The sequence below is a fragment of the Henckelia pumila genome, chromosome 1, assembly GCF_033568475.1.
Source record: "Henckelia pumila isolate YLH828 chromosome 1, ASM3356847v2, whole genome shotgun sequence".
NCBI classification, from domain to species: Eukaryota; Viridiplantae; Streptophyta; class Magnoliopsida; order Lamiales; family Gesneriaceae; genus Henckelia; species Henckelia pumila.
The window spans coordinates 163,061,379-163,083,628 of record NC_133120.1 but is presented as its reverse complement, the minus strand read 5'-3'; the positions used below and the strand labels follow the sequence as shown (position 1 = coordinate 163,083,628).

The window sequence follows — 22,250 nt, the reverse complement described above, 5'->3', positions numbered from 1 at the left end:
ATAAAAATTTCACGATTTACCTTTGTTAATGCGAATTTTTGAACACGCGCACATGTTGTGGCTAAAAAAACAAATTTTGAATAATATTATATTGAATGCACAAAAATAATATTTTATTGATATATAATATTTCAAGATCCACATAATGCACACATTAGAATATAATTCCCAAAACCTCACAAAAAGGTTGATCGAGAAACCGTGAAATTTTTAGATTTTTTTATAGTAAGAAACATGGAATTAATCTTTAAGCTGAGATTACACACTTTCTTGTATGAGAAATCTCAACTCAATATTGGATTTCATGTTGGTTTCTTAACCACAACACAAACACGTGTCCAAAAAATCACGTTAGCGGAGGTACATCGTTCACAATTTTTATAAAATGTCATGGTCTTAGACCTCTATCTAATTTCCATAAAAATAAAATACACATTTTCAATATTTTATAGAGGATTTTGTTGTGAATAACTCTATTTTAAATATTTGTTCAACCCTAAAGTATGACTATTTCATCACGCTATCCTTTCACCATTAATATTAATGGTCAAGTCAAGTTGCAAAGGGGCTACGTCGCGTTAATTAACAAAGGAAAAAACAAGAAACAAAAAAAAAATCTCTGAATGTGTGGCTATAAGTTACAAGAAAACAATGAAAAAAAACTCTGTGTAGCCTCGTATGCTAATATTATTCTGAATTCTCTTAGAAAAAGAATTCAAGGTCTACTCTCATTATTATAATCTAACTAAAACAAAAGAAAAGTATCTATAGAATGGCTATATATACATTATAGGAATTTTTAAACATATTTATTAATATATTTTATTATGTATTGGTCGGTTAATTTAATATTAATATTCATCCATTATTAAATTAGCATGATTAACAAAAACTACGCCATTCAATAATGAGACAATTTTTTTATGACATGAAAATCTGTAATATCTTTCGGTGCAGATCTTGTAAATATTGGGCTATCACAATAGCTTGTAAAATACATTAGTCAAGTAATTTCACAAAATAAACTATGTATGACAGACTTGTTCGAAAAAATATTGATAAAAAAAATCAAATTAATGATCATTAGTCAATCTATGCGACCATAATTTCTTATGCAAGGTGTAATTATTGAAACTTTCACTTTCACATGCATTAATTATTCACAATCTATCAAAATTACACAAAAAAAAAAAAAACACACACACACACACGCGCGTATATATTTTGATATGGTGAACATCTATTGTGGACACATCCATAAACATTGAACGTTATCTCAACCGATATTCATGTAAGTATCGACAATGAGTGTTCATCTTATCAAAATTTCATGTGTATGTATGTATGTATGTATGTATGTATATATATATATATATATATATATATATATATATATATATATATGTATGTGTGTGTGTGTGTGCGCGTGCGTGTGTGTCTATATAGTTTTAGTTGTTTTTTTTGACACATCACTAAAACACGGTACCAGGTTTTAGTGGTCGGGGACGAGTTGAACATCATTGGTTAGGTAGCTGAAAATTTTTATATATATATATATATATATATATATATATATATAGTTTCTTTCAAGTGCCCACCTATCATGCCCACTACCATGCCCACCAATGATGTGACACTATTCTATCCAATAGAATAGTGCCACATCATTAGTGGGCATGGTAGTGGGCATGATAGGTGGTCACTTGAAAGAAACTATATATATATATATAACAAGATCATTAGTTGTTAGTTGTTATCATTTTAAAAAAAAGTTGATAGGATCGAGTGCAGTGTTGCTGGTAAACTGATTTGTCCAATATCAGTGTAGCAGCTGACTTCAAAGTCTTTCATTTTGAGTTTAGTTGTGGTTAGTCAACTGATCTCTATGCTTCTCGTGTGTCGACATTAACTAGCAAACATTTATATTGTGCGGAATTAATGATGTCAACTAACAGATTGAACTTAATATTACTGAACTTTGTGTGTGAGTGATGAACTAGAAGTAAGATTACTCAGTGTTTGTTTATGAATGTTCGGAGATTTCAAAGACTCCTACGTCACGCCTTCTTCCACCTCGGAAGGATTCACTTTAGAAAACTTTGACTATTACAATCAACTTGTAACATCCCACTCCAAAACTAGGACTTATACATACTGCCTATCTCAGAACTCCTAGATACACTTCAAGGCCACAGTTCACGAGTGATCCTTGTTACAATGAGTTTTGCAGCACCTCAATTGATCACACTGATTACAACACAATACTTAGCACTAGATTGATTTTCTAATCACATATTCGTGCATGTGATCTTCGGCTTGGAATATGAACTTCAGTAAGCTTTTCTTTCCTTGACTGATTGTGTATGGGTAGACTGAATGTGTTCAGTTTACCTCTGATAGTGGGAGTAAATTTTTGAGTGCTTTTTCAAGATTCACTTGCTTTGAAATATCCCGAAGATGGGTATTTATACTTGACGTGTAACAACTATTTTAGATTCAAATTATTGGTCGTTAATTTGTCTTTTCGCAGACATTCCATGACACAAAGACACACTGTTGTCTCTTCTTCTTTCGGCACTTTGTCTGGTACAGAGAAACTTATCCACAAGAGTTCCGTTGCTTGACTTAAATCGCTCAAACTCTTGATCAGTTTATATACTGGATGGATAAGGTCCAACTGATTCAGTTTAGCTTTAAACTGAATCCAGTTATCTTCATTTTATCAGTTTAGCTCTGCTCAACTGCTCTGATAGCTGAGCGACACTACTTCTTTACTAATTATGCTTAGTTGATCTCTACGCCTCTGTTATGCTGATCGACCAGTTGATCTCATTGTTTTGGCTTGATAATCTTGGTCAGTTTATGTTTTTTTTGGCTTGTCTCTCGATAGAATCAGTTGATCATCTATTAATTAATGTAGATTGAGTTAATATCAATATCAAAATTCTGTGTTCCAACAAAAGTACTTGAAAGTTGAAAGTTTGTAAGACAGTTGACTATTGACGTATCAATAATTATTATTACTTACACCATTAACAACCACAAATCATTCCATGAAATTTAAGAACTTTTATTCCCACCATCATTATGGACCATTTTCGATACAGAAATCCAATCTCAATTAAACATTTTAATAAAAAAATTAGACATTTAATTAAATTTGTGTTTAAAATGTTATTTTTAAAGAAAAAGATTATACATTTTATTATTTTTTAAGGAAAAAAATAAAAAAATAACACCTCACTTTTGAAAATCACAAAAACTCTTCTGAGATGGTCTCACGGATCAATTTTATGATACAGATCTCCTATGAGTAACACTTCTGTGAGACGGTCTCATCCGTGAGACGGGTTGACCTTATCCATAATTATATTAATAAGTAATACTTTTGGCATAAATTATAATACTTTTTAATGGATAACCCATACAAGAGATCCGTCTCATAAAAATGACTCTTGAGTCCGTCTCATAGGAGTTTTTGCCATCTCCTATATAGGTCATAAGGTCAACCATGAAAAAATATTAATTTTTATGTCAAAAATATTACTTTCTAATTTTTAATATAAATATGGATAGATAAAAATCCGTGAGACAATGTGAGACAATGCTAAATAAATATTTAAAGAGTAGCCCAAAAATCATTTCTTCGGCATCTAGATTTTGACTTTTAAAACAAAGCATTTCTCCGTCCCAATATATATATTCATTTCAAATTATTTTAACACTCTTTTGTATCTATTTTTCCAAAATAAATAAATACATATATTTTTTTTTTGAGTAAATAAATATTTTCTATTTTTTCCTTTGCTATCGTTCTCTCCATCTCAAACACATAAACTCAATTTTTTGATACAAATTAAAAAAATTATTGAAAAAAATAAAATTATAGACAAACTTTCCATTTTATTATTTAACTTGTCCAAAACTCAAACACACAAACTTATTTTTTTGATACATATTAAAAAAATATTGACAAAATTTCCATTTTATTATTTAACTTATCCAAAACTTATTTTCACCTTTTTCAAGTGTTAAATAGGGATATGTAATCGAATTGAGACAAACTCTTGAATTTTGAATTTAATTTATTAAATTTTTAAAATTTGATTTTGATATAATAAATTTTAGATTTCCATTAATTTGGTCAAATTGTTAACGTAACATCGAAAAATACAGATGAAATACTAAAAAATAATGATATAACTTTGAAAAACGATGACTTGCAATGTTATCAAGTCAATCATAATACCACAAGAAAGAAATTAAAAATTAATATAACAAAATCAAACTTTAAAAAATTAAAATAACTTGAACAATGCTGGCCAAAAGACGCTGCCATGCCATCATCATTTAATAAACTCTGTTGCAATTAGCGTCAACAGTCTTCTACTCTGCAACATTTCTTCCTTCTCTCTGCCCTTTTGTTTTGCAACATTCATCTTCAAAATCTCTCCTTTTGTATTTCTTGGAATCATCATTCGACGCTACTCTTCCATGCTTGAAAGACCCGAGAAAAGGTACTATGATTGTATCCACTTATGATGGTTTTGTAAGTACAAAAGTTTGTATCTCTGAAAATTCTTAGAATCGATTCATTTCATTTTTCTTTGTGGGATCCTGCGTTCTTGAACGTAAAAAGCTGTACTTCAAGATTTCTTGCCTCTTGTACTGTGTTGAAAGGGAGATAAAGATGATGCTGCAGAGATGTGTGTGCATATGTATGCTATTATTCGCGTTTGTGTTGATGGGAAGTAACGTCTCTTGTGTGGTGGAGGCTGAGCGGCAGCCGTATCGGATTCTATTGGATACTGATGTCGATACAGATGATATATTTGCTCTGCTCTACCTTCTGAAGCTTAATAGATCAGATTTTGATTTGCAGGTATTCGTGTTAAGTAACACAAACATTAGTTCTTGTAGCAAGATTTTTCTTTGAAATTTGAGGTTTTTTTGATGAGATATGAATGGCATCACATGGATTCTTTCATCTTGTTGTTTTAGGATCCCAGTATTCTCTAGCACTTATAAAAGATTAATCTTTTGGATTTGAGTTCTCCATCCGTTTCATTTCTTGATAATTTGATACTCCTACTGAGTGGAGGCGATAGCATATGCTGGTGTGACAATGTGGCATGTATCAGATTATAGGCTGTTGGGGTGTCGGTTGCCTTAAATGCTACAATCCGGTTATGTTTCCACAAAGAATTGCTTCTTGATCTATAAGTTTTAGAGACTCTCCCACTTGATAAATAGTATTTTTGGATTTGGATTGATTAGCTTTTCGAGTTTGGACTTATGCAATAGAGTACATGTTGTTGATTTTTTCTTTTACTTTCATAAACTTGTGCAGGCGGTTACTTTGAACACAAATGCATGGACTAATGCAGGGCATTCTGTAAATCAAGTATACGACATTCTCTTCATGATGGGGAGAGATGACATTTCTGTTGGTGTTGGAGGTGAAGGCAGTATACTCGAGGACGGTACTATTTTGCCGAATGTTGGTGGGTATCACCCCATTATCGAACAGGTTACACCCTCCTGTTTCATGAATCCATGTTGAAAATTAATTTTTCAGTCGCGCAACATCTGAGATCTTGATATAAGTATTGTCGGGTCATTTCACCAGGGAAATGGTACCGCTGGATATTGCAGATATAGACAAGCTATACCAGTAGGTCTTGGAGGAAGATTAGATATTGATACAAATTTTGGATTCAGGAAAAGCTTTCTTCCACAGGTATGAGACTCCTCTATGCATCAATATCGATTAATGCATTAAAAAAAATGTAGGAATGCCATGTTTGTGATAAAAATATTGAATTGAAACCAGGGAAGTAGGAGATATTTACCTCTGCGCCAGCCAACGGCTCAACAAGTGATGATTGATAAGATTTCTGCTGGTCCTATCACAGTATTTGTGATTGGAGCGAATACCAATCTGGGTATTTTTCTATTGAGTAACCCACATTTGAAGAAAAATATTGAGCATATTTACATAATGGGTGGTGGTGTAAGATCGAAAAATCCAACCGGTTGCTGTCCTAACCCTGCTGAATCGTCGTGTCAGCCTCGACAGTGTGGTGATAGAGGAAACATTTTTTCCGATTATTTATCAAATCCATATGCAGAGTTTAACATGTTTGGAGATCCCTTTGCTGCATATCAGGTTCTTTTAGACGAGATCACATTTTTTATCCATTGTTTTAGCAGACACTGATTTTCATGAAAATATTAGTAATTTTCTTGAATTCCTATCTACTAAGTATCTTCTTTACATAGTTTTATTTGATCTTTTATAGTCCATGCATTACAGGTGATTCATTCTGGCATTCCAGTTACTATTGTTCCTTTAGATGCCACAAACACGATCCCCATCTCAAGCAATTTTTTCGAAGAACTTGAGAAGAATCAACATACTTATGAGGCACAATACATATTCAAGTCATTGAAAATGGCTCGTGATACTTGGTTTGACGACCAGTTTTTTACGGTAAATAATTAAAATTTACTACTCTGACATCATATCTACAAAAGATTTAACATCATGAAACTTCACTCTCTGCAGAGTTACTTCATGTGGGATTCATTTCTATCTGGTGTAGCCACTTCCATAATGCTTAATCAGAATAACAATAATGGAGAAAATGAATTTGCTGTCATGGAGTATATGAACATTACTGTGATTACTTCAAATGAGCCGTATGGAATATCCGACGGATCAAATCCATTCTTTGATGGCCTTAAAAAACTAAAGTTTGATTTGAAGAAAAACGGTGTTCATAGTGGCCATGTCCAGACCGGACTGCGTGATCCGTTCTGTGTGGTCAAGAATGGAAGAGGCAGATGCAAGGTAAAATATCAATTCTTCACAAAGTTTTATAATATATTATATAAGTTTTCCTTCTATGTGATTTATGTGTCTCTAACATGTCTCTAAGAAGTTGCACAGGATGGCTATACAGCAGAAGTGACTGGTGGAGGAGGAGTTCGTGTTCTTGTTGCCACACGAGCCAAACCAAACCTTGATAGAACCAGTCCTTTGAACCGAGAATATTTCAGAAGTTTTCTTGATGTAAACTTGATCTATACATTTTATGACGCCTTATATCCATCACATTCAAGTCATGTTGCATTAGTTAACATTTAAGAAAGATGATCTTGATTATAGGTTGTAAACCGGCCTCAACAAAGCGGTCGCTTCAATTTCACGACACAGTTTCTTGACTATAAAGAAGTTCTATACAAACCAGATTTGAAGGGGAAACAGCTAGGGAGGAATGTAATTTTTGACATGGACATGAGCGCAGGAGATTTCTTGGCGCTCTTTTATCTCCTCAAGAAGCCTATAGAAGTCATAAATCTTAAGGTGAAATATAGTTTGCTTCTTTCCCACTTCCACAAATTATTCCACGCGTCCTTCAACTGATAGGGCTGCACTTTAGCTAGGAATTTAGATTGATCCATGCATATTTTTTTTTGGAGGGAATTGACCTTTGTTTTTTTATAATGAAAGTACACAACAGAGTAGGAAAACTTTTAGTCTAGTGAAATAAAATGTTATCATTGTGCATTTGGTGTGGTGACATCCAGGCAATATTAGTGACTCCAACTGGATGGGCAAACGCAGCAACCATAGATGTCATCTATGATTTGCTACACATGATGGGCCGAGACGATATTCTGGTTGGATTGGGCGACATGTTCCCACTGAATCAATCAGATCCTATTTTCTCAGCTGTTGGAGGTTGCAAGTACAGTAGAGCCATACCACACGGCAGCGGCGGCTTTCTTGATTCTGACACATTGTATGGCTTGGCTCGTGATTTACCTCGAAGCCCTCGAAGGTTTTTAGTTAAATTTTTCTGGAGTTCTCTATTTTCTTCACTTCTAGCAATATAACTTAAAAATTTAAGGTCTAATAATGCGTTGGTAAGATAGAAGCTAGTAAATTTACAAAAAATTGATTATACACAATTTAAAGGGATGATTGTGTTATTAAGAGCTCGCTCCTAACCTCACTACACTTAAGTTCTATGATGTCTATGTATTTTTATACAGTAAATGCCTCTAATAGCCATGGAGGGAGGACTCTCACTATGCTACACGAGGAGATCTATTGTTTAAGTTATTCTAGCCAATGACATGTTTTGGGGTGGATTCCACCACAGAACACGAGGGTTCCATCCAATCTAATGACTATTTATACTGTCGGAGTAGATCTCTCAGTGTAGCATTGTCAAATCATCAAGAAGACCGACCTTTTTGACCAGTGTCGATGTCATATCTAATAGCCATATGACTCTTTTTCTTCTTTTGCAAATGTAGCACTATGCTTTTGAAAAACTATGTTAGTTATCAAATAATTTTGATGATTATTTGGAAAATACATTTACACGTGGATCTTTGATGTTTTTAATTTAAGATATACAGCAGAAAATTCTGTGGGATTCGGAGCTCCTCGAGACACAGATCATCCTGAACTTAGACAGCCACTAGCTCTTGAAATCTGGCAATCCGTAGTCAAATCACTCAAGTCACAATCTAAAGTTACCATTTTGACAAACGGGCCTTTGACAAATATCGCTAGGATTATTCTTTCAGACAAGAATTCTACCTCTTTTATTCAGGTAAGGGCAGCTAAAACCAATACATATTTATTGCTTAATGTTTCATTACTAGAGCAAAGTTGCTTTTTGTTCATTTGGAGTTTTTGCAGCTTTAAATTTATCCAATCTCATTTTCAATTTCGCCCCTTTAAGGATGTCAGATCCACAAATTTTATTGATCTTTTGTAGGACATATTCATAGTGGGAGGACACGTAAACATCGACAAGAGTAGTATCAGAGGAAATGTGAACAACATTCCTTCAAATGAATATGCAGAACTCAACATGTTTCTTGATCCTGTAGCTGCAAAAACAGTTCTTTATTATGGACACAACATCACGCTCATCCCGCTTGGAGTTCAACGTAAAGTTAGCCGATTCACCATGATTTTAGAGAGCCTTCAACTTACGAAGAAGAAGACGCCTGAGGCTTTATTCGCTAGACGTTTGATCTCAAGATTGGATAGGCTACACAGAGCTCATCCTAGTTACCAGCATGTGGTATGAAAAAACTTCCCCTACTTTGGTGGATCCAACTCATCCCTTTATTAAAATCTAGGTTATGCTCTCTTGTAGTTAAGATAAGAAGATATGTGATAAAACGCTTTAAAGATAGCCAAGAGCATATGGCCTTTAACATTTAATAATCGTTTAACCTAATAAATTAGGATTTTTCTCCTTTTGCAGGATATGTTCTTGGGAGAAATTCTTGGGGCAGTGATCTTAGCAGGTGATCATTCAGTTTTGAATGCATCATTTGGAGTAAAGAAAGTTCAAGTTTTGGCAAGTGGTGTGGAATCAGAAGATGGACAAATAACCATTGGTAAAATTAATGGGAATTCAGTGAGAATACTAGAAAATGTGGATTCTTTAGCTTATTACAATGCTTTTGCAAACCAACTTGGGGAGCAAAAGCAATCTGCTGTAATTGGAAGCTTTGAAGAGCAGAGAAGACAATGGAATAGAGCACGGATTTAAAATGAAAGTGGCACAAATGTTCAACTTTCAATAGATAAAAGATTTGGGGATAGAGATTTTTTGTATAAAAAAATCACGATTCTTTGGGTGTATTTTGTGAAACGCCGGATTTTTTAAAGGTTACAATATATTAAAATCTTGATTTTATTTAATTATCTTGAAGGTGATTGTACCAAGATAAATTAATATCAAGAATATTATATTTTGAAAGTTTGCATATTGGAGATAAAATATATGCCAGATTAGTAGATTTGGTGAGAATCTTTTCATATATTTATTATTAATTTTGTGAGATATTTAGTTTACAAAAATAAGATAAGTAAGCAAGATTTAGATGGAGTCAAATCTTGAGAGATAGAATGTTCATTAAACTTTGATTATCAGTATCTTAGTCAATCTTAAACTTCTATTGGGTGCCTATAAATAGAGAAACAATGCTTAAGAAAAATGATATCACAAGTTCTTTCAAATTTCGTGTGAGAGTAGGCGAAAAATGCTGCAGAGATTTTTCTTATAGTTCGAAAAATCAGCCCTAGTCCGACCTATTGTTGATGCTATATAGATTTGAATTCGATCTCCACCGTTCAGATTGAAGAAGGAGATGTTATCGATTGCAGTCCATATTTCAGACCGATCCAACGGCTAGAATATTTTATACAATCTTTACAAGATTTCTGCACAGATTCTACTCGGGAATTGAGCAGCTTTTGTTAGTGGACAAGAAACGAATACAAACAACGTTGAAACCAGATCTCCACCGTTCACAATTTAAATCATGTCCTTAGAGATGTCCAGACCAAATTTCATATTGATCCGACGGTTCAATATGTCAAAGACGTTTCATCAAGATGACTGACTTTTTGAAGATAAACAATGCAACAATACAAGTATTTGATTTTGCACATGTAGCAAGGTAAGTGGGCTTTTGTATGTATATTCCTTGATGTGGTTTTAAAAATATTCATTGATGAGTCATGGTATTTTGGTTTTCGAAATTCGTTTGAGCATGTGTCTTTTGTTCGTGTCATGTTGGTTTATGTTGTATCATGTATGTTATCGAATACTGTTATGATTCGAATGAATATGGTAATGATATGACTTTTATACGGTGATATGGTAACCGTTGTATGACCTCACTCCATAGAAGATTAACATATTGAACATGGTCTCGCTCCTTAGAGAATTAACATATAGAAGACAGTAAATCATGAAAAAGAGATGAATTTCAGTGCTTATGTTCATGTTTCGAAAGATTATGTATCATGATGATGTTCGGCCTGATGGTCCAAGTATTGAGTTATGTTTAAGTTTGTGTTCATGATGTGTTGTGTTCCTATGATTATGCATATATTGGTTACATGTCTCGAACGACCCCCACTTGCTGAGTGTTTTCCAAAACACTCACCCCTTGCCTTTTTTCCCTCCCAGATTATGAAGATGACGACCTAGATGAGCAAGAACAAGATATGTATTGGGATGCTGAGGAAGATAATTTTTTAGATTTTATCGTTATTATTCTTATTTTTAAGTTGTAAGACGTTTCCGCAAAGTTTATTCCTTATTTGGGAATATTGAGTTATACAGAATATTTATTTTAGAATTTATTCATGAAATAGACTGGTTTTAGTTAAATTTTGTACTAAGAGCCTGGTTGTTTTCGAATTTTATTTGAAAGCAACGGCGTATCAGAGCAAAACCAGGTTTTTGATCTTGATGAGAGATTATGATTTAGAATATATGGTCTTGATTGGAAACTAGGATTTAGAATTTGAAAGAACCACTTGGGATTAGTATTTATATTGCATATGCGATATAATATTTGAGATTTACTTATTGGCCTTTAAGTTTGAGAGATTTTGCGGAAAAATTTGGTGACTTTAAGTTAGATTGATTTTGTTTGTGAATTATTGGTTTCAGTTATGTTGATTTTTTATTAGTACTTAGATTACATTATAGATTGAAATATTTGAATCGTGATTTTGAGATTTATAAGAATTATTTGGGAACTATAGTTGTCAAGAATTTGGGATTTATGAAAAATCATATGAGAACTATAGTTTTACTAAGTGACGAAACAAATTTGGAAATTAGATTAATTTTTTACTTTTGATATTTAAGTTTTACATTTGGGATTTGAGTTTGAGCTTGATATTATGACTTGCTTATTAAGTTATAATATTTAGAATTTAAGTTTGACATTTGGATTTTATGGTTTTTGGGATCTAATTTTCGAAATTATTGGTAAAATAGTTTAGTCATATGTCATTAGTCAACTAAGTTAAATTAAGTTTCGGTGACGAAACTTTCAATAAGGTGGAGGGATGTGAAAACCCGAATTTTTTAAGGGTTACAATATATTAAAATCTTGATTTTATTTAATTATCTTGAAGGTGATTGTACGTACCAAGATAAATTAATATCAAGAATATTATATTTTGAAATGTATTCATGAAATAGACTGATTTTTGTTAAATTCTGTACTAAGAGTATGGTTGTTTTTAAATTTTATTTGAAAGCAACGGCGATGTCACCCGACCCCGGGAGCGAGGCGTGGCATATTTGGTTAGAATTCCAATTAGTGACGCATATAGATTTGTCAAGAATTGTTAATAGTGATACAAATGCTGAGAATCTAATGTTTATAAGTTTAATTTCATCAGTTTATCACTTACCCACACAATCCATCATATTACTAGTTCAATATATTAGTTGACCTTATTCCTCACTTATCCAGTTGATCAAAGAACAAGATTTAGTTGACCAACCTCAACTGAATAAAACTCAGTATTTTGGAGATCAACTGCTACAGTGAGTTCAAGCAATCAGTTTTCTAGCAATTTTAGTTCTCCGGAACCAATTCTATCAAGGAAACCGATCCCAACAAATGTATTCAGTTTTTTTTAGAAGTAATAATGGTGATTTTAGGTTTTTTTTTTTCATTTGCCAATATATTTAATTTATTCATTGTGGTTTTCCATTCAAAGCATTCAAACATTTTGTCATAGATATTATTTTTAAGTTTTTAAATTTAATGACATATAATTATTTTAAATAATTAATTAATTTAATTTATTCCACTTATAGTGAAATAGTCGAATAAATAACATTATTAATTTAATTCAAAATTTAAACGGAAATCAAATAAAATTATTAAAATGAAAAAAAAATAAAGTTGAGCTATATTTATATTTTAGTTTGTAATTCATGTCCATATTATATTTTTAAATGTTCGAGCTAACAAAAAAATTATTATTAAAATTTATCAATATTAATAATTATTAATTAATAGATAAAATGTAAAAATAACAAGTTTGCCACTTGATAATTGAAGAAGGAAACACGTAAAGAGTAAAATAAAAAAATATAGTAAAAATTTTAGGGTAAATTGGTGATAAATCTTCAAACCCAAACTTGACTTTGCTCTAATTTCCTATCCAAATATTCTTTGCAAAAACTCCTTTGGACCACCAAACTTGGATAATTAAATGTTTAATTCTTGTACTGGATTTATGCTAAATTATGCTTAAAATCTAAAGGTTTTATGCTAGAATCTGAAGATTTTGTGCTTAATTATTGTACGAAGAACTATCCCTAAAATTGGTATAAGAGATTTTGGTTAATTATTCAGACGTAATATTATTATTTACATCATATTTTTCTTTGTTGAGGAGGAGATTTTCAACAGAAAATGATTTCAAACGAAAGTTTGAACCAGAAGAATTTCATTTATATGAAATCCTATAAACAAGTGAATCTATTTAAAATAGATTCTTTACAACAGATCTTAATTAATAAGGCTCTGATTTTTGTAGGCTCTTAAGGGATTAAGAAATATTATTTCTAACTCCCAATTTCTAAAGATTACCCCAAATTTCTCTAAACTCTCCGGAGATCTTAGAGAAATTCAAAAGAAGGTACAATATTACAGCAATCAGCTGTATGAAATACCTCGAAAGATTGAAAAAATTCTTAAGAGGCAAGAAGAAATTCTTGCAACTCTAAAGGATCTTTAAACAAAAATCCAAACTCTAGAACAAATCTCAAGTTCTAGAAAAGGTAATACAGGAGGAAGGTTACCACTCTCGTTTGGTACTGAACATTGGTTACATCAGAAAGATAAAACCAAAATGGTACAAAAATCTTTAACTGATGAAGAAATGATAATCAATCTTATAAAAGCAATATCAGAGATAAAATACTATCTGATGACTATTGTAGAAAGATTAGGTCTTGAGGATCTACAAGATCTTGCAGATTCATTTGCAAATCTTAAAGTAGTAGATCTAAAGATGAATTTCCCTGAAAGTGAACAACCTACAGGGAATCCTCCAAGATATGTGGTTAAAACAGAAGAATCACATAGTGAATTTCAGGTTGGAGAAAATTCGCATCCAACAGGAACTAGGTCGAGAAGGAGTAGAATCCCACTCGACCAAACTCCTTATGAAAAAACTATTTTAGATCCGATACATCCGTATGGGGTTATGTTAAACCTCGATGTTCTGGATTTCAAAAACAGATAAGATCTTATAGACGATTGGATGTCAGCTATGAGAATTGCAGCATGAACTTTAGATCTCAATAAAGAAGGATTCATTAAACTGCTAGAAATGAGTCTCATGAGATCAGTTAAGATAGCATGGGAAATGACAATGCCTGAGACTAAGGAATCAGTCTTAGCAGGAGAATCCCTAAGTGAGATTGGAGGAAGAAATACTACCATATTTAAAGCACAATTTATAGGAGTTGACTACTTCAATAATCAAGATACAGAGAAGAAAAGAAGATATACTCAAGCTCTGTATAGTTTCGAATTACACGATATCTGTTTAGTAGATGAATACATTATGTTGTTCATTAAATATAGATGGAATTCGGGAGTTGAAGAAAATGTAGCTATTCAGCTATTTTTTTCAAAAATGTCAAGTTCCTGGAAAGAAATGCTTATAAAAGAATACATTTCAGGTAATCCAGACACACTGGCAAGACGAGCCTCTTTTCTTAAAGAAAAATTGGCAGAATGGTGCCACATGGCAGCATTACAAAATAACTACAAAACGATAAGGGGTATTAATAAACATATTCCTCTATATTGTAGAGACAACGATCTCCCAACAATAATTGGAAATAAATCACAGGGATTTAAGACGAAGAAATTCAGAAATAATCTCTATAATAAAAAAATGAAGAGTTCTTAGAAAGCAAGAGCAGTTTGGTCTAAACAAAAGGCCAGATCTTATAGATCAGAACCGGGGTAGAACAACATAAAGAAGAACTTTCAAGAGAACTCATACGAGAGCAAGTGAATGTTTCAAGGATTGTAACTGTTGGTCATGTGGGCCGGCCCATTTTTTAGGCGGGTTGGGCAAACACTAACCCAACCCACCTTTTTTAGGTGGCGGTACAGGCCAACCCGGTGGGCTCACGTGTAAATTGGCAGGTTTCGCAGCCAAACCCGCAACCCACCACAACCTACCATTAGGTGGGGTGGTGCGGGCCGGCCCATCTTTTAGGCGGGTTGGGAAATTGCCAACCCAACCCACCAATTTTGTGTGGCGGGGCGGATCAACCCGACGGACCTACCCCATTTTGATACCTCTACTTTTGAATAACACAAAACTCCTGTAAGATGGTCTTGCGGATCAATTTTTACAATATATCTCCTATTTAGGTCAATCATGAAAAAAATATTAATTTTATATCAAAAATATTACATTTTAATGTAAATATGAGTAAAAATGATTCGTCTCACGAATAAAGATCTGTAAAACCATCACATAGTAACATATTCTTTGAATAAATACATAACAGAAGCCCAAAAGTCATTTCTACGGCATCTAGATTTTGACTTTTAAAACAAAGCATTTTTCCATCCAAATATATTAATGTAACACTCTTTTATATCTATTTTTCCAAAATAGATAAATAAATATTTTCTATTTTTTTACTTTGCTATTAGTCTCTCCATCTCAAACACAAACTTATTTTTTGATACAAATTTAAAAAATTATTGAAAAAATAAAATTATAGACAAACTTTCCATTTTATTATTTAACTGATCCAAAAACTCAAACACATAAACTTATTTTTTTGATACATATTAAAAAAATTATTGAAAAATAAAATTATAGACACTAGAAAATAATGACAAGACTTTGAAAAATAATGACTTGTCAAGCTATCAAGTCAAACGAGAACCAAAATAAATAAAAATTAAAAGTTAATAAAATAAAATCAAATCAAATTTTAAAAAATCAATGTATAGGACAAAAAAATAGACAAGTTAATTATGTAAAAAAAAGGGTCATTTTCACTTCTAGAACTTGGACAAAGCTTTCTCCAAAATATGCTGCCATGCCATGATTATTTAATACACTCTGTTGCAATTAGCGTCAACAATCTTCTACTCTGCAACATTTCTTCCTTCTTCTGCCCTCTGTTTGCAACATTCATCTTCAAAATCTCTCCTTTTGTATTTCTTGGAATCATCATTCGACGCTCCTATAGTCACTCTTCCATGCTTGAAAGACCCGAGAAAAGGTACTATGATGGTTTTGTAAGTACAAAAGTTCGTGTCTTTGAAAATTCTTACAATCGATTCATTTCATTTTTCTTTGTGGGATCCTGCGTTCTTTTCCAGGAAAACGGACTGATGCGTATTTTATCCATTTGAACGTAAAAAGCTGTACTTCAAGCGAGTCAAGAATCAAGATTTCTTGCCTCTTGCACTGTGTGGAAAGGGAGATAAAGATGATGCTGCAGAGATGTGTGTGCATATGTATGCTATTAGTCACGTTTGTGTTGATTGAAAGTAATGTCTCTTGTGTGGTGGAGGCTGAGCGGCGGCCGTATCGGATTCTATTGGATACTGATGCCGATACAGCTGATATATTTGCTCTGCTCTACCTTCTGAAGCTTAATAGATCAGATTTTGATTTGCAGGTATTCGTGCTAAGTAACACAACATTAGTTCTTGTAGTTGTAGCAAGATTTTTCTTTGAAATTTGAGGATTTTTTTGATGAGATTTGAATGGCATCACATGGATTCTTTCATCTTGTTGTTTTAGGATCCCAGTATTCTTTAGTACTTAATAAAAGATTAATCTTTTGGATTTGAGTTCTCCATCGGTTTCATTTCTTGATAATTTGGTACTCCTACTGAGTGGAGGCGATAGCATATGCTAGCGTGACAATGTGGAATGTATCAGATTATAGGCTGTTGGGGTGCAAGGAGGCTGAGAAATGCTACAATCCGGTTCTGTTTTCACAAAGAATTGCTTCTTGATCTATAAGTTTTAGAGACTCTCCCACTTGATAAATAGTATTTTTGGATTTGGATTGATTAGCTTTTCGAGTTGGGACTTTGATCTTCAGAGTATGGCCTAATATTTAGAGCCCGTTTAGATTACATTGACATTTTTTTTAAAAAATGTGTTTTTTAAGCTTTAAATTTAACTTAAAAAAGTGTTTTTCAGCACTTAAATGACCATCCAAACACCTTATAAACTAAAAAATTGTTTTCTGATCTGGCTTTTGATACTAAACGGGCCTTAATCCGGCTTTTTTAAAGCAGCTGCAAACTTGCTGTAGAAAAATAAATGATGATTGCTTTTTCCTACCACAGGAGAAATTTTTGGGGGCTCAATCTGACTGCTTATGTTACTTTTTCTTGATTTTGACTAATGCAATAGAGTTCATATGTTGATTTTTTCTTTTACTTTCATAAACTTGTGCAGGCAGTTACTTTGAACACAAATGCATGGACTAACGCAGGGCATTCTGTAAATCAAGTATACGACATTCTCTTCATGATGGGGAGAGATGACATTTCTGTTGGTGTTGGAGGTGAAGGCAGTATACTCGAGGACGGTACTATTTTGCCGAATGTTGGTGGGTATCACCCCATTATCGAACAAGTTACACCCTCCTGTTTCATGAATCCATGTTGAAAATTAATTTTTTAGTCGCGCAACATCTGAGATCTTGATATAAGTATTATCGGGTCATTTCACCAGGGAAATGGTACCGCTGGATATTGCAGATATAGACAAGCTATACCAGTAGGTCTTGGAGGAAGATTAGATATTGATACAAATTTTGGATTCAGGAAAAGCTTTCTTCCACAGGTATGAGACTCCTCTATGCATCAATATCGATTAATGCATTAAAAAAAATGTAGGAATGCCATGTTTGTGATAAAAAATATTGAATTGAAACCAGGGAAGTAGGAGATATTTACCTCTGCGCCAGCCAACGGCTCAACAAGTGATGATTGATAAGATTTCTGCTGGTCCTATCACAGTATTTGTGATTGGAGCGAATACCAATCTGGGTATTTTTCTAATGAGTAACCCGCATTTCAAGAAAAATATTGAGCATATTTACATAATGGGTGGTGGTGTAAGATCGAAAAATCCAACCGGTTGCTGTCCTAACCCTGCTGAATCGTCGTGTCAGCCTCAACAGTGTGGTGATAGAGGAAACATTTTTTCCGATTATTTATCAAATCCATATGCAGAGTTTAACATGTTTGAAGATCCCTTTGCTGCCTATCAGGTTCTTTTAGATGATATCACATTTTTTATCCATTGTTTTAGCAGACACTGATTTCCATGAAAATATTAGTAATTTTCTTGAATTCCTATCTACTAAGTATCTTCTTCTTTTTTTTTTGCACAACCGACGAGACTTAAGCATGGACTCGAGACGTGCTTGACTCAAGCAAAGAAAGTAACTAAATCAACCTAAATAAATTAGGAAACTAACCCGCAGTCAGCGGGAATCGAACCTGAGACATCTTGATCTCAGAGACTGACTCAGGACCTTAGTCTTGGCCACTAGGCTACTAAGTATCCTCTTTACATAGTTTTACTTGATCTTTTATCAGTCCTTGCATTACAGGTGATTCATTCTGGCATTCCAGTTACTATTGTTCCTTTAGATGCCACAAACACGATCCCCGTCTCAAGCAATTTTTTCGAAGAACTTGAGAAGAATCAACTTACTTATGAGACACAATACATATTCAAGTCATTGAAAATGACTCGTGATACTTGGTTTGACAACCAGTTTTTTACGGTAAATAAATAATTTACTACTCCTAGACATCATATCTACAAAACATTTAACATCATTAAACTTCACTCTCTGCAGAGTTACTTCATGTGGGATTCATTTCTATCTGGTGTAGCCACTTCCATAATGCTTAATCAGAATAACAATAACGGAGAAAATGAATTTGCTGTCATGGAGTATATGAACATTACTGTGATTACATCAAATGAGCCGTATGGAATATCCGACGGATCAAATCCGTTCTTTGATGGCCTTCAAAAACCAAAGTTTGGCTTGAAGAAAAACGGTGTTCATAGTGGCCATGTCCAGACCGGACTTCGCGATCCATTCTGTGTGGTCAAGAATGGAAAAGGCAGATGCAAGGTAAAATATCAAATTTTCACGAAGTTTTATAATACAAGTTTTCCTTCTATGTGATTTATGTCTCTCTAACATGTCTCTAAGAAGTTGCACAGGATGGCTATACAGCAGAAGTGACTGGTGGAGGAGGTGTTCGTGTTCTTGTTGCCACACGAGCCAAACCAAACCTTGATAGAACCAGTCCTTTGAACCGAGAGTATTTCAGAAGTTTTCTTGATGTAAACTTGATCTATACATTTTATGACGCCTTATATCCATCACATTCAAGTCATGTTGCATTAGTTAACATTTAAGAAAGATGATCTTGATTATAGGTTGTAAACCGGCCTCAACAAAGCGGCCGCTTCAATTTCACGACACAGTTTCTTGACTATAAAGAAGTTCTATACAAACCAGATTTGAAGGGGAAACAGCTAGGGAGGAACGTAATTTTTGACATGGACATGAGCGCAGGAGATTTCTTGGCTCTCTTTTATCTCCTCAAGATGCCTATAGAAGTCATAAATCTTAAGGTGAAATATAGTTTGCTTCTTCCCCACTTCCACAAATTATTCCACGCGTCCTTCAACTGATAGGGCTGCACTTGAGCTAGGAATTTAGATGGATCCATGCATATTTTTTTTAGAGGGAATTGACCTTGGTTTTTTTATAATGAAAGTACACAATAGAGTAGGAAAACTTTTAGTCTAGTGAAATAAGGTGTTATAAGCGTGCATTTGGTGTGGTGACATCCAGGCAATATTAGTGACTCCAACTGGATGGGCAAACGCAGCAACCATAGATGTCATCTATGATTTGCTACACATGATGGGCCGAGACGACATTCCGGTTGGATTGGGCGACGTGTTCCCACTGAATCAATCAGATCCTATTTTCTCAGCTGTTGGAGGTTGCAAGTACAGTAGAACCATACCACACGGCAGCGGTGGCTTCCTTGATTCTGACACAATGTATGGCTTGGCTCGTGATTTACCCCGAAGCCCTCGAAGGTTTTTGGCTAAATTTTCTAAACTTCTCTTTTTCTCCACTTCTTACATTATAACTTAACATTTGAGGCCTATTGCGTTGGTAAGATTGAAGCTAGTAAATTTACAAAAAACTGATTATACATAAAATTTAAAGGGTGATTGTTGTTATTAAGAGTTCGCTCCTAACCTCACTAAACCTTATTCGGATGAGTAAATTCTATGATATTTTTCACTAATAGCCATGGAGGGACGACTCTCACTATGCTACACGAGGAGATCTATTATATTGTTAAGTTATTCTAGCCGTTGGGGTGGATTCCACCACAGAACACGTGGGTTCCATCCAATCTAATGGTTATTTATACTATTGGAGTAGATCTCTCAGTGTAGCATGGTCAAATCATCGAGAAGACCGACCTTTTTTACCAGTGTCGGTGTCATATCTAATAGCCATATGCTCTTTTTCTTCTTTTGCAAATTGTAGCACTATGCTTTCCGAAAACTATGTTAAATTATCAAATAATTTTGATGATTATTTGGAAAATACATTTACACGTGGATCTTTGATGTTTTTAATTTAAGATATACAGCAGAAAATTCTGTGGGATTCGGAGCTCCTCGAGACACAGATCATCCTGAACTTAGACAGCCACTAGCTCTTGAAATCTGGCAATCCGTAGTCAAATCACTCAAGTCACAATCTAAAGTTACCATTTTGACAAACGGGCCTTTGACAAATATCGCTAGGATTATTCTTTCAGACAAGAATTCTACCTCTTTTATTCAGGTAAGTGCAGCTAAACCAATCCATTTATATTGCTTAATGTTTCATTACTAGAGCAAAGTTGCTTTTTGTTCATGTTGGAGTTTTTGCAGCTTTAAATTTATCGAATCTCATTTTCAATTTCACCCCTTTAAGGATGTCAGATCCACAAATTTTATTGATCTTTTGTAGGACATATTCATAGTGGGAGGACACGTAAACATCGACAAGAGTAGTATCAGAGGAAATGTGATCAACATTCCTTCAAATGAATATGCAGAACTCAACATGTTTCTTGATCCTGTAGCTGCAAAAACAGTTCTTTATTATGGACACAACATCACGCTCATCCCGCTTGGAGTTCAACGCAAGGTTAGCCGATTCGCCAAGATTTTAGACAGCCTTCAACTTACGAAGAAGACGCCAGAGGCTCTATTCGCTAGGCGTTTGATCTCAAGATTGGATAGGCTACACAGAGCTCATCCTAGTTACCAGCATGTGGTATGAAAAAACTTCCCCTACTTTGGTGGATCCAACTCATCCCTTTATTAAAATCTAGGATATGTTCTCTTGTAGTTAAGAAGAGATGTGATAAAACGCTTTAAAGATAGCCAAGAGCATATGGTCTTTAACATTTAATCATCGTTTAACCTAATAAATTAGGATTTTTCTCCTTTTGCAGGATATGTTCTTAGGGGAAATTCTTGGGGCAGTAATCTTAGCAGGTGATCATTCAGTTTTAAATGCATCATTTGGAGTAAAGAAAGTTCAAGTTTTGGCAAGTGGTGTGGAATCAGAAGATGGACAAATAATCATTGGTAAAAATAATGGGAATTCAGTGAGAATACTAGAAAATGTGGATTTTTTAGCTTATTACAATGCTTTTGCAAACCAACTTGGGGAGCAAAAGCAATCTGCTGTAATAGGAAGCTTTGAAGAGCAGAGAAGACAATGGAATAGAGCACGGAATTAAAATGAAAGTGGCACAAATGCCTAACTTTCAATAGATAAAAGATTTGGGAATAGAGATTTTTTCCTTAAAAAAATCACGATTCTTTGGGTGTAATTGGTTAGAATTCCAATTAGTGACGCAGATGCATTTGTCAAGAATTGTTAATAGTGATACAGACATGCAGAGAATCTAATGTTTATAAGTTTTGATATTTACTCCTGTATCAAGCTAAGCACTCATGTTCAGATAGTTGAAAAACACGTTGCAATAAGAAAAGTGAACTCCTCTAGGTGATCTAACTTGCTTTAGCTCGAATTCGACCGTCATATTACTTTCAGATCAGAGCTCACTATACTGGGCTCAGCTCATTTTTTTCATGCACATTTTTATTAAACTTGGTTAATGAACACATTGTGACATACAAGCAACAATGGTTATCTAACACTTCTATATGCCATCACAAAACTTCAGTTCCAACTGGTAATTGCTTCACGTTTCAGACATAAATAGATGATACCTTGTGACTTCTGACATTATACAGCATG

At 33.8% G+C, this 22,250-nt stretch overlaps 2 protein-coding genes across 8 annotated transcripts; both read left to right on the top strand.

The window, feature by feature from the left end:
* Positions 1–4,354: 4,354 nt before the first annotated feature.
* Positions 4,355–9,739, top strand: LOC140887844 (nucleoside hydrolase 3). 4 transcript variants are annotated; one of them, XM_073295362.1, is made up of 13 exons: positions 4,355–4,517; positions 4,681–4,882; positions 5,351–5,530; positions 5,630–5,740; positions 5,834–6,169; positions 6,317–6,493; positions 6,569–6,853; positions 6,953–7,075; positions 7,172–7,369; positions 7,594–7,847; positions 8,426–8,630; positions 8,799–9,110; positions 9,297–9,739. In XM_073295362.1, exons 1-13 carry the CDS (start codon positions 4,495–4,497, stop codon positions 9,585–9,587), a joined length of 2,697 nt encoding a protein of 898 aa, XP_073151463.1. In that variant the 5' UTR covers positions 4,355–4,494; the 3' UTR covers positions 9,588–9,739. The 4 variants fall into 4 exon arrangements, with proteins under 4 accessions (XP_073151463.1, XP_073151473.1, XP_073151482.1 ...); XM_073295372.1 differs by having other exon boundaries at positions 4,388–4,517; positions 4,640–4,882; XM_073295381.1 differs by having other exon boundaries at positions 4,418–4,882; positions 5,656–5,740.
* On the top strand, positions 4,413–21,920 carry LOC140887858 (nucleoside hydrolase 3-like). Of its 4 annotated transcripts, none has more exons than XM_073295414.1 (13): positions 4,413–4,517; positions 16,228–16,529; positions 17,324–17,503; positions 17,603–17,713; positions 17,808–18,143; positions 18,489–18,665; positions 18,741–19,025; positions 19,118–19,240; positions 19,337–19,534; positions 19,758–20,011; positions 20,573–20,777; positions 20,946–21,254; positions 21,436–21,920. In XM_073295414.1, exons 2-13 carry the CDS (start codon positions 16,338–16,340, stop codon positions 21,724–21,726), a joined length of 2,661 nt encoding a protein of 886 aa, XP_073151515.1. In that variant the 5' UTR covers positions 4,413–4,517; positions 16,228–16,337; the 3' UTR covers positions 21,727–21,920. The 4 variants fall into 4 exon arrangements, with proteins under 4 accessions (XP_073151515.1, XP_073151504.1, XP_073151532.1 ...); XM_073295403.1 differs by lacking the exon at positions 4,413–4,517 and adding an exon at positions 15,950–16,127; XM_073295423.1 differs by lacking the exon at positions 4,413–4,517 and having other exon boundaries at positions 16,391–16,529; positions 17,324–17,477.
* Positions 21,921–22,250: the final 330 nt, after the last annotated feature.

Coding starts and splice junctions, on each gene's coding strand:
- LOC140887844 (XM_073295362.1), top strand. CDS start 4,495: ATGCTTGAAAGACCCGAGAAAAG. Junction 4,518..4,680: donor CTTGAAAGACCCGAGAAAAG/GTACTATGATTG, acceptor CTGTGTTGAAAG/GGAGATAAAGATGATGCTGC. Junction 7,848..8,425: donor TTACCTCGAAGCCCTCGAAG/GTTTTTAGTTAA, acceptor TTTTAATTTAAG/ATATACAGCAGAAAATTCTG.
- LOC140887858 (XM_073295414.1), top strand. CDS start 16,338: ATGATGCTGCAGAGATGTGTGTGCATATGTATGCTATTAGTCACGTTT. Junction 19,026..19,117: donor ATGGAAAAGGCAGATGCAAG/GTAAAATATCAA, acceptor GAAGTTGCACAG/GATGGCTATACAGCAGAAGT. Junction 21,255..21,435: donor ATCCTAGTTACCAGCATGTG/GTATGAAAAAAC, acceptor CTCCTTTTGCAG/GATATGTTCTTAGGGGAAAT.